We start from the raw sequence: 12,812 nt of genomic DNA on the forward strand, positions 1-12,812 counted from the left end.
TCAAAATAACTTGTATTCTCAGGTAACAGGTAAGCTGCAGGGTAATATCAAGTATGTTAGGAAACTATGTTTTGAAAACTCTTAAACAATTTATGTTATGGATGTGTAAAATTTAAAACAATGTACTGGATGTGAACAATATCAGTTTGGTGATGTTTATGTTATGATTCATTTATATCCATTGTGATGATATTCAATTTAAGTGACGCGAGCTCTCGGACGTTTCCGCCGTCTGGTTCGGGGGTGTGACATAAAATACCACCACCACCGTTCACCACCGGTTGGAGATATGAACGCCGCCACCACCGTCGCCGACCATTGATATGAACGCCATAAAGGGTTTCATGGTGGCGGCGGCGGGTAGATTAGGGTTTTCTGGAGACGGCGCTGTAAGTCAAAACATCCTTAATTTTCCGGTGAAGACTGAAACATCCTCGTTTCTTCAGTGAAGACCCTCGTTTTTCCGACAAATACCCTCGTTTTTCCGGTGAAGGATGAATTTTTTTTTCATATATGTCGATCTGAAAACCCTCCCCTTCTTCAGATCTGAAAACCCATCCCACAGTGGTAGCTTGATTTTCAGGACAGAGCACCACCGCCGTTGCCAATGTTTGTTCATCCGACCAAGCTTTAACAATGACGGAGTTTAGATGGTGTTTTGGTGTTGGGTTTGACAGCTATTCCAAATGAAGATATAAAGTGGGAGAGAGAGAAGGGGAGCTGGGGGAGGAGTGAGAAAAACCTAGTTCCGATCTCCTCTAGATCTTGCAGGCGCCGACATTGCCGGAGAAGGAAAAAGAGAGCGGAGCAACAAATCTGTAAACGTGTGCAAACCCTTGCTCCGATCCGAGGTGGCGACATCTTCATCTGCTCTGATTTGAGGTGGCGACGTAGATCTAAGAAAGGGTCGACCGTATGAAACCACCATGAAACCACCCCCGTCGTCTGCTAAAAATCGAGCCGGTGAAGGATAAGGATTTTCAGAAAAATTGCTTGTTCATGTTTGAGCTTACAGATCTGAAAAAATGAGTGTTTTGTGGCGTCCGATGGCGGTGGTGGTGTCTGACGACGGTGTTCCCAGAATTAATTAAATGGAAGAGGGTATAAGATGTTAGATAAGGAGTGAGTAGGTGGGTAGGGGTGGAGTGTTTTTAATTGTCTTTTTTTAATTAGAAAAATGATTAAATAATTAAAAAAATGGAAATACCAAGGGCAAATCCGTTATTATAAAAACTTTATAAATTTTTAGGCCAAACTTGCAATAAAATTCTTATTTTGGACCACTGGTATAAATTCAAAATATTTTGGACCAAAATCTCAATTTTTGACATTTGAGGGACAAAATTTACAATTTTGTCAATCTACAACGGTGGCTAACCCAAGTAAGCACTACAGAACAGTGCTCGGTGTCATGGTCCGTTAACTCCGACTTCTGATACGCCGTGTCACTCACACCCATTTCAGACTCACCCTTCACTAATAACGAGCAACGACGACGATCGGATGGTGTATTAGCGGGTGATGGTGGCGGACGGTTGTTTACAAGCGCTGTAATATGGAAACTTCTGATTCAGATGAGCCTGAGAAAAAGCGCCCTCATCTGAACAACTCCGACATGGCACGTCACCCTAACCCTTCTCCGGAAAATGGCACCGTATGTTTTAACTCTATCATTATTTTCTCTATCGTCTCATTCCTTATTTATTAGCAGCTTAACACATTCACTGAAGATTGGAGTACCATTTTTTTAAGGTTTTGATAAACTCAAAATTAGGGCTTCACATTGTAGTTTGGGCAAGTCGGTGTTTTGTATGTTCAGTTAGTGATTTCTACTATATTGATATAAATGGCACGGACGCTGGATTCTGATAAAACAGTAACATTAAATGAATTGAAGGCTACACAAGCTTTTGCGTATTTTCTTGAGGTTACTATTTAAAACCTAATGTTCCATTTGCTATTGACGTATTGTAGGTTGATGCGACAGTGCTGCAGTATCAAAATCAGAAACTTGTTCAGCAGTTAGATGTCCAGAAGCAGGAATTACATGATCTAGAAGACAAAATCAAAGAATTAAGACATGAGCAAACTTCTTATGATGACTTTTTGATCAAAATCAACCAACTATGGAGACAGGTAACTTCTTAATTCAAATTTCCTTTATAATTAGTATCATAGTTTTTACTTGAACCCCTTTTTTTCTAGTTGGATGATGACTTAATTCTCCTTGGAGTACGAACTGGAGCAGGCCAAAGTGCCTTGGAAGCATTGCAACATGCAGATTCTTCACGAGGTCTTTAACTATATATTTATCTTATCTGACCCTTAATTATGAAATTACTTAATTGACCCTTAATTATCAACTTATTACTCATTTAGGTTCAATCCCTTCTTGTCCTGCTGAGGAAATATTCCTTTGCAGACTCCTGCAGTCGGATTCCATTGAAAAGAATGGAAGTGAAGAACGACTTATTTATATAAAAGAAGCTCTTGCTTTGAGGCATTCATCTACTCTAGAGTTAATGAAATTAATAGAAGATACTATTCAAGCCCTGATGTGTAAAATTGAGAGCATTGATCAATCTTTTCATGAAAAATCAACCACAGAAGGTCGGTTTTGCCCTTATTTGGAGGAAAAAAAATTTCTTACATACTTATCCACTACTAAACAGTCTAAACTAACACTATCATGATTCATGAATGTCTCAGATGCGATTATTCAGTTGAATAAGATTGATGAGTTGATGAAAGAGGAAGTTAAGCAATTACAAATAGTAATAGAAGCTCTCCATTTGAAACATAAAGAATATGCTGACATGATTCAGAGTTATATTCATACCCATTCAGTGGATCAATCCGAAATCAAACGTGTTGCAGGTTTTACAACATTTTCATCATCTTTAACAAATGATTCACCAACATTTAGGTATCTGAATCTCTTTTGATTATATTTCTTTTTTTTATGATTCTTATAAGGTGACCTGGAGGACAGCATGGCAGAACTTGAAGAAAGTAGAAGAAAACTTGTGAATTTAAAAATGCAAAAGGACAGAATCGCCATTGTGCAATCTCCAGTTCCATTTGCTGTTAATGGAAGTATTTCACCTGAAAATACTGTAGATAAAACTATGGGATTACGCGATTTAAAAGACTCCATAGAGGAAGCAAAGGTTTTTATTCTACTATTTCACTATTTCACTATTTCACTATTTTACTATTCTACCCCTAGGCCTACAAACAAAGTATTATATTAACTTTAAACTAATGTATAGATAGTAGCATCTGATCGTCTTTCTGAGCTTCACGAAGCACAAGAGGACAATATGGTCTTATCAAAACAATTACACGATCTTCAGGTTTTTCTTTTTCTTTTTTCTTTTATGTACTTCTTGATTCCTATGTTTTAACACATTATATGTTGGCAGAATGAACTGAAGGACAACAAATATATTTACACATCACGCCCTTACACTTTACTCAATGATCAACTTCCATATTGGAAATCTGAAGTTGAGCGATTCAGGGTGGTGATAGATTCCTTACAGGTAATTAATTAATTACTTTTATAAATTTTCTTTGTGTAATATTCTTTTGATATTTAAAAAAAAAATGTTAAAATTTCAGGTTGATAGGTTTGCAGTTATGCGAAAAGAGAAAGAACTGAGTTTAAAAACTGAGTCAGTAGATGCTTTGAAGAATCCTATTGACAACACTGATTCCACTATTGAAGAATTAGAGCACAAACTTCAGCAATACATTAATGAGAGCAATGAATTGGAGATTAAAATGGAAGAAGCTGTTCAAGATTCAGGTAAATTTAGTTATAAATATAAAATAAACTTATCATATGCAAATTATTTTACTGAAAGTTTAATTTTTTTAGAGAGAAAAGACATTAAAGCAGAGTTTGAAGTCATGGGCTCAGCTTTATCTAAAGAAATTGGAATGATGACATCACAATTGAATCGATGGAAAGAAACAGGAAGTGAAGCTCTTAAATTACAAGAGGAAGCACAGTCACTTAGGGCTTTGGTGGACAAAAAGGTTGTTTTTATTTATTTATTTATTTATTTTTTTGAAAACCATAATATTTGGTTTGCTATTTTTTTTAAAAAGCTTGAAACTTTTATTGATTATAGAGTAGGGAACATAAGGAATTGGTGGATAGCTGTTTTGAACAGAGTTCAGAGATCAAGAATTTACAAGCCCATGTAAGTTTTCTAGTTTCTATTTTATTTCTCATTTGAATTTTTTATTTAATATATTAATAAAATGATTTTAAGTTTATATACAAAACTGTTGTAGATTGAGAGACTTGAAAAGGAAAATTTAGAATCACAGATTTTTCTGGATATGCTTGGACAGAGAATATATGACAATAGGTATATATAATGTAAAAACATTCAGTTTATATTCTTTTAATGTGTTATTAAAATTTTTACTTTTTTTTTTTTTTTTTTTTTTTTTTTTAAAATTTTTTTTTGTACAAGGGATATAATGGAAATAAAGGAATCAGAAAGAAGAGCTCATTCACAAGCTGAAGTTTTAAAAAATGCATTTGAAGAACACAGTTTGGAATTAAGGATTAAATCTGCTAAAGAAACTGAAATTGCTTGCCAACAAAGATTATCCATCACTGAAGCTGAAATTGCTGATTTAAGGGCTAAATTGGATGATTCAGACAGGTTTGACTTTTGACTTTAGTAAAGACAATCTTGCCCTTGTGACTAAAACTAATGTTTTTGGAACTTGTAGGGATGTTTTGGAACTTGAAGAGGCTATTAAAATTAAAGATGGAGAGGCAGAGTCTTATATTTCTGAAATTGAGGTATTTTGTTAGTTAGTCCTACAAGGGCATTTTGGTCATTTGTTGTCATATTTTTATCATTTCTTTTTTCAGACTATAGGTCAAGCATATGAAGATATGCAGACCCAAAATCAGCATCTGTTGCAGCAGGTGATGGAGAGGGATGATTACAACATTAAGGTTAATTCTTTTCCTCTGTTTTTAAATCCAATTAATGGGAAAACGAATCAATTTTGATTATATATTTTTTTTAAACTTTGTTTCATATTTATGAGATTTGGTATTTTTGTTACTTTGTAACGAAATACTTCATTTTTCTTAATGAAACAATTTCATAAATGGTATTAATAAACATACCACATGTTTAATATTTTTAGTTTCATGTTTTGGCCATAATAGTTTAGTATTTTAGCAGTTTTGATCCCTATGTACAAAATAAATTACAAAATCAGTCCCTGTAATTTACAGAAAAGGTCCCTGTGCAGATTAATTTTTACAGAAATGGTCCATGTGTTTAAGACCTTCGTACTTTGATAGATTTGGTCCCTGTGTAGAAAATAAATTTCAAAAACTGTCCCTACAATTTACAAAAAAGGTCCCTATGCAGATTCTTTTTACAGAAACAGTCCATATATTTATAAAATTTGCAGATTATGTTTAAAAAATTTACAAAATAGCCCCTACCTGATAGATTGCCATGTTTCTTCCCTACATTTTTTGATTTCACACTTTAGCCACATGACTTCTGTATATTTTCAGGTTTGCTCCCTACACTTTTGTGGTTACACAAAGTTTGGTCCCCCCACAAAGTGGGGGTAGTAACTTACTAGTTTGGTTACTATTTCTCAATAATCTTGCCACATCAGCATTCAGCGCTAATTTTCTTGGATTTTTGTTGTCCTTTTTGGTACAGGTGGTTTCTGAAAGTGTAAAGATGAAACAAACACATAGTGCTCTACTTTCTGAAAAACAAACATTAGACAAACAGCTTCAACAAATGAATTCAGCATTTGAATCACTAAAATCACGGATTGCTCATTCAGAAGAACAGGTATTGTTTCATATAACAATTCCTTTTTTTTTTTTTTTTTTTTTGTAATGATTTTATAACATGTGAAGATATGATGATGTAGATGAATGGTTGTGTGACACAAGCTCTTAAGTCAACCGAAGAAGACAGACACCTGGCAATCAACCTTGAAAACAGCAAGTGGGAATTATCGAATGCTGATAAAGAATTGAAGTGTCTTAAATCATTGCTTTCTTCTTCAGAAAAGGAATATGATCAAGTCCGTAGGAAGATGGAAGAGATTCAAGAGGAGTTGGACAATGAAAGGTATTATATTATAACTGATTCCATTGATTTGTGATTCCATTCCATCGATACTAACGGAATGGAATCGGTGGTTTTGAAACCAGAATGGACAGGAAGAAGCTTGATGAGGAGCTTGTTGAACTAAACATGAAGGTTACAGAATTAACATTAGGAAGTGGTGAAGCTGCTATTCAAAAACTCCAAGATGAAATCAAGGAGTGCAAATCTATTCTCAAATGTGGGGTTTGCTTTGATCGACCAAAAGAGGTATTCTTTTTTTTTTTTCTTTTTAATTTTTTCTTTTTGGTTTTAAGAATTTTGGGTGGTGGTTTTGGGACAGGTGGTGATTGTGAAGTGTTATCATCTATTTTGTAATCCGTGTATTCAGAGGAATTTAGAGATCCGACATAGGAAATGTCCTGGTTGTGGAATGGCTTTTGGGCAAAATGATGTTAGGTTTGTCAAGATATAAATATTTTATAGGAATTAGTTATTATTTTTTTTTTTTTTTGTAAACATAAAATATGTGGGCCATAGGAGGGAGATGGGTGTGTAATTAGTAGGGGTTACGTTACGTGGAAGTGTTAGAAAAATATGGCTGGATATTTTGATAGAATTGTATTGAAAGAAGTGTGATGTGGTGGTTTTCATTTTTATTACGGAAAAGGTTAAAAGATGACTAAATAATTTCTTTTGACCATTTTTAATCATTAAATTTAATTTTGTTCCAAAATCGTCTTATTTTAGTCCTTTAACCTGACATCGTGTCATATGTACATTAAATGTCTCGTTATGGCCTTTAACCTGCTTGCGTTCCATTTTCATTTCTTATGATTTGGACTTTATTGGAAATAAAACGATGGTCTTATAAATTTGACTTGGTATTTTAGCTCCTTAAAAGAACAGATTTACTAAAGTGGAAAATACCGTAGAGATAGAAAGCCAAAAGACTAAATTTGCTTATTAACAAAAAGATATAGAAAGACTTTAATCTTTAAAAAGAAAACATTAAACCTGTGAGTATTAGGTGAAACTCCTAATCCAAAAACTATTTCTAAGTTCCGAGCTTTTAGTTTTTATGTAAATTGATACATTTAAAAGATAAAAACCAATTTTCCGAACACTTGTACAGATAAAAGCTACATATTCCGGCTTTCAACTAATTGCTAGTTTTACCAAACACGCTCTAAATTTGTTTTCCCCTTAGAACTGAATCCGCTAGTAAATACTTGATATTTTTATCAATTTATAGCATAAAAATCCAACAAACTTTTCCATCTAGAAATCATGCAAAAAACACTCATCTACCTCTCTCTCATATTACAATTTAAGAACAGATTAAGTGTTTCTACAAGCATTCCCAGTAAATAGTCACTCACCTCATCAAAAGGCTTTCTATATTTTAATTGCCATCAAAGCAACAACTGTTTTATAGATTACTCAACTCCAACAGATGCCATCAAGTCATCATACCTAGGATCACTCTCCTGCTTCCTTAAATTTTGAGGATTCCCAGGCTTATGTGGCCCAACACTAGGCGAAAACGGATCATATATATGTTGACGTGGCACAAATGGATGACCTGGCCTACCTAAAGGATGCAGTGCATTGCCACTAACTGCTGATTTGGAGGCAAGACGTTCTTTGGCTGAATCCCATTGACGGATGATGATTTTGTGGAACTTGTGCAAAGTTGCTAGACCTTGGCAGCAAAATGTTGGCTGGTGGACCAAACTGCCTAGCGGGTGGTGGTGGACCATGGCCAGAAAAAACAGGCCGCCTATCCGACATACTTGATGGGCCAATTTGATGGCTATTTTGTGGCCTATGAAACCCTTGCTACATCATAGGTGGTGGTGGTCCTGGCCGGAATGACGGTGGTTGAGGTGGCGACATGAACTGAGACCCTGGCCTTGGAAGTGGCTGAGAGGAGAGAGGTTGTGGGCGGTGGGTTTGAAAGGTGAAATCGTTGAACTTATTGGTTGTGGTCTTAGGGTGGTCATGGGCGGCTGCAACCTTATAGATGGCGGCAACATTGACCTAGCCGGTGGTGGCGGTGGTCGAATCATCATCTGTGGGGCAGCGGCGGTTGAGACCAACCACTAGAGGTCAAAGGTTGAGGAATAGGCGACCTTATTGGCCACATATTTGGGGATGAAAAATTAGGCTGACGTGACACACCTTGTACAAGTGGCAAAGGATTCCTGGGTGGACCCGCATAACCCATATTTGGTGGTTGGGATTGTATGCGGGCAGAATTTGAAGGGGTTGAAATTGACAAATTTGAAAAAGGAGGGGTTGAAACTGATAAGTTTGGAAATGGAGGGGTGGGAAGCCATTGATTAAGTATCGAGGAAACTGAGGTAATGGTGGTGTTTGGTTTATAGAGGGAGGTGGATATGGATCTTAGGTGAGACTAACCATGGTTGGGTTATCTTTAGAGACTGGAACTTTTATAGGCTCGGGTTCAGTGTTTGCCTAAATAAAAAGTCTGATTATATGGACTAAATTTGTAAAATATTATATTATTAAGGTTAAAATTGAAACATTCAAACTTAGTGAAACTGGTGTGATTAGTAACTTAATAATAAAGGGGAAAATGACACTGTAGCACATTAAAGTTTCGTCAATTGTCAAATTTGGTCACTAAAGTAATTTTCTTGCGCAATAGACTACTAAACTCGTATTTGACCTATCAATTAAGCAATTTTCATGTTTTTAAAAGGTTTACCGGTTTCATGCTTACGTGGATACGTGATGTGTCAAAAAAAAAACCCATACGTGTAAATCCAACGTGGACTACTGACGTGGCAATGAGGATCTATTTGCCCACCAACTTTATTAATTGAAATCCTGATTTGGACCGCCTTCACTTCTTTCTTACCCATTCGTGAAAACTCAAATCAAGAACCTTCCTTTTCTTAATCCGACTGTTGCGTTCTTCAAGATCAATGTCTTCGAGCTTGTCCACTGCAAGGAATCGACTCCAAGTTGCTCGTGTCTATGTTCTAGACGGTGTGCCAAAATGCGATTGCGATGTTCCAGCTAAGGAACAAACTTGTTGGAAACTCACTAACCCCGGAAGGCGTTTTTGGAATTGCCGAAATAGTATGGTAAGCTCTCATCACCAACTAGACAGATACTTGGTGTCGTACAATTCAAATTGTATAATATATGAGAATCTTGTTCATTGGAAAATTATGACTTAAATCACTGTTCACATGTTTATGTGAGACAATTGAATGACTAATGGATCTAGTACATATTGATATGGATTAGGGGTGAGCATTTGGACCGAACCGGACTGGTTTCGGAGAATATTGTGGACCGTGGACCAGACTGGATGAGACTTATCGGGTCCAGGTCAATGTTCGAGTCCATGTCTGGGTTTTCCGATTCTTGGATCCGTTTGGACTGGTATAACTTTACATGCATATATGGTACTTGTTAAAACGTGTTTTTGGGTTTAATACAACTCGTTAAAACGAATATGTTGCTGGGTTTGATAAGTTACAACTCGTTAAAATGAAGACTTTTTGGGTTTGATACGGTACAACTCGTAAAAATGAATATGTTTCCGTTTCTTGTGCCCTTTGGACCGGTCAAACTTTGATTGTTTATACTTTATACCATTTGTTTGAAGGATTGTAACTCATTAAATATAACACCAAAAACAACAAATTATAGTCTAAACTCATCTACAAACTCTAAATTACACGTTGGAAAAAACCGCATGTCAATTTGACTTAAAACAAATAAGATATGCTTTTTAAAGAACTCATAGAATACAAAAGTTTAAATTTCTTGCTGAAAAGCTGAAATATTTCAGCTTTGATATCTCATCTTTGAAGGATTGTAACTCATCGAATATAATACCAAAAACAACAAAATTATAGTCTAAAGTCATCTACAAATTCTAAATTACATGTTGGAAAAAACCGCATGTCAATCCGACTTAAAAAGAATGAGATACTCTTGTTTAATGAATTTCAACGAATACAAAAGTTTAAATTTCTTGCTAAAAACTGAAATATTTCAGCTTTGATATCTCATCTTTGAAGGATTGTAACTCATCGAATATAACACCAAGAACAACAAAATTATAGTCTAAAATCATCTACAAACTCTAAATTACATGCTGAAAAAACCTTCATGTCAATCCGAATTAAAACGAATGAGATATGCTTGTTTAAAGAATTTCACAGAATACAAAAGTTTAAATTTCTTCCTGAAAAGTTGAAATGTTTCAGCTTTGATTTCTCATCTTTGAAGGATTTTAATTCATCGAATATAACACCAAAAACAACATATTATAGTTTAAAATCATCTACAAACTCTAAATTACACATTAGAAAAAAACCACATGTCAATCCGATTTATAACGAATGAGATATGATTGTTTAAAGAATTTCACAGAATACAAAAGTTTAAATTTATTGCTGAAAAGCTGAAATAATTCAGCTTTGATATCTCATCTTTGAAGGACTGTAACTCATTGAATATAACACCAAAAACAACAAAATTATAGTCTAAAATCATCGATAAAATCTAAATTACATGTTGGAAAAAACCGCATGTCAATCCGACTTAAAACGAATGAGATATGCTTATTTAAAGAATTTCACAGAATACAATTTTTTTAAAAAAAATAAGCTGGTCTAAAATCGGTTTTTACCCAGAACCAGCAGGACCAGACCAGTAAAAAATTGGACCGGTAAAAAAATGGACCGGTTTTGCTCAAATCCTAGAACCGAGAACTGGCCCGGGGGTCCAAAAAAACGATCTGGTTCGGTCCGGTCCGATCCGGTCCACATGTCCAAATGCTCACCTCTAATCTTCAGATCTACCAAAAGGGACGATAACTCTATTCGTCATGATTTATTGATGTTTCAATAAATATGATTGTGTTTATAAGATTAAACAAAATTTTGATACTTTGAAAAGATTCAACTAGTAGTAGAATGAATAAAAAAATCAATTAAGCAGAAAGATAAAGGATTCTCCAATCTGAAAAGAAAGGAGAGTGCTTTAGTATCATGTTTTATGATCATCTTAGTAATTGTGGAATTGTATCACAATTAATCCTCAAAGAACATCTTAGTGTAATTGTATGACTAAGAAGAGGAATCAAACATTGATGGAAATGGTTCAATCATAGATGAGTCATACTTTGTTCCAATCAAAGTTTTAGAGTCATGCTTTAGTATCTGTAAATCGTATCTTGAAACTCATTTCAAAACTGAGAAGGATGATAACACCTCATAATATGTGGAGTAATAATGTTTTCTTAACATTTGGAATTGGAGTTGTGATGTTTTTTCGTTGATCGAGAAACAAAAGATAAATTGAGTCTCATTCTATGAAGTGTTTTCTTGTCGGAAATCCGCACGAACTTTTGAATATTGGGTTTAGCTCTTCAATGAATGTTTCTTGAGAGAAAAATTATATGTCAAGAAGTCAGTGGGAGTTGTATTTGATGGGTTTGAAGCAAAACATCAATCCTATGGTGCACATGCAAACCCTAAAGCTTTGGATCTAGTTTTCTCTATTGTACATGCAAACCATCCAAAGCTTATAAACCCTAATTCTAGCATATGAAATTCGAAAATACTATCTAAAGAAGTTTAGATGATTACCTTTCAAGAGTAGCAAGAATCTTCAATCTTCAAGAGCTTAGTATTACAAATGTAATACCTCTTATGGTTTACAAACACCAAACTAAGAAGAATGATCTTGGAGAGAGGAGATGGAGGCACAAAATCAGCTCTAAGAACTCTAGGGTTTCACTAGTAGCTGATTTTGGATGCCCTAGGGTTCCTTTTATAGGTGTGCTGCTAGGGTTTTAGTCAAAACCCTAATTGGATAGCTTAGGCCTTAAACAGTCCAATGGAACCTTCTGGAATAAGGATTTGGACGATTTCAAGGTGGGCTTCCACCCTAATTTCGTCCACCCCTTGATCCATATGACCCACAACCCAAAATCCAATTATCTTATAATTGCAATTCCAGTCCCCTAAGTTCAATCAATATCTTTTGATCACAAAATTAATTCTTAATTAATTATTGACCAATACTAATTAACTAATATGATTTCTATTTTAATATATTATTCTTATAATCTATTAATAAACCATATTATCCTCTCTCTCCACTAATCATTCAATCAAGTTGCTCTGGTGAAGGCAACCCAAAAGGACCATGCTCATAATCGGGTCAAGTACATATCAAATATAGTTATGGGCTTAGACACCTAATCCAACAGTCTCCCACTTGGATAAGTCTAATAACTATATTTACAAGTATGACTTTAGAATCCGATCAACAATCGTAGCTCTCAAAAATCCTCTGTCAACTCTGACCCACAATCACATGGAACATAGTCATACTTATTGTCCGACAGTTTGTTTCTAGATCTCAGATTTGTTCGACATAGAACTTATTTGAACACATCAACTTAGTCCTGACCGGTCCCGACACATAAGTCAAGCCAAATCATTGAGGGGCCCAATATATCGCTTTTATCATTGTGGGACAAAAGGAACAGATAAACTTCGACTTATATGCTTGTACTATTTGCTCATCAAATTGTACACAACAATACGTTTTATAACATGAAGTTACTGAAGCATTTACGCATTATCAATGCACAACCAACTCGCAAACAACAACTCATATATCTAGGTTTAAAGA

At 35.0% G+C, this 12,812-nt stretch overlaps 1 protein-coding gene across 1 annotated transcript; it reads left to right on the forward strand.

Annotated features, from left to right (window-relative positions):
• The first annotated feature begins 1,384 nt into the window (after positions 1 to 1,384).
• On the forward strand, positions 1,385 to 6,837 carry HUB2 (histone mono-ubiquitination 2). Its single transcript, XM_079055737.1, has 19 exons — positions 1,385 to 1,654; positions 1,975 to 2,136; positions 2,206 to 2,293; positions 2,380 to 2,610; positions 2,710 to 2,877; positions 2,977 to 3,170; positions 3,273 to 3,356; positions 3,426 to 3,545; positions 3,625 to 3,811; positions 3,884 to 4,044; positions 4,140 to 4,211; positions 4,306 to 4,382; positions 4,491 to 4,685; positions 4,756 to 4,828; positions 4,901 to 4,987; positions 5,721 to 5,858; positions 5,941 to 6,143; positions 6,227 to 6,389; positions 6,463 to 6,837. Exons 1-19 carry the CDS (start codon positions 1,556 to 1,558, stop codon positions 6,592 to 6,594), a joined length of 2,634 nt encoding a protein of 877 aa, XP_078911863.1. The 5' UTR covers positions 1,385 to 1,555; the 3' UTR covers positions 6,595 to 6,837.
• Positions 6,838 to 12,812: the final 5,975 nt, after the last annotated feature.

The sequence above is a fragment of the Lactuca virosa genome, chromosome 6 (assembly GCF_052849685.1).
Source record: "Lactuca virosa cultivar CGN04683 chromosome 6, Lactuca_virosa_CGN04683_v6, whole genome shotgun sequence".
NCBI lineage: Eukaryota > Viridiplantae > Streptophyta > Magnoliopsida > Asterales > Asteraceae > Lactuca > Lactuca virosa.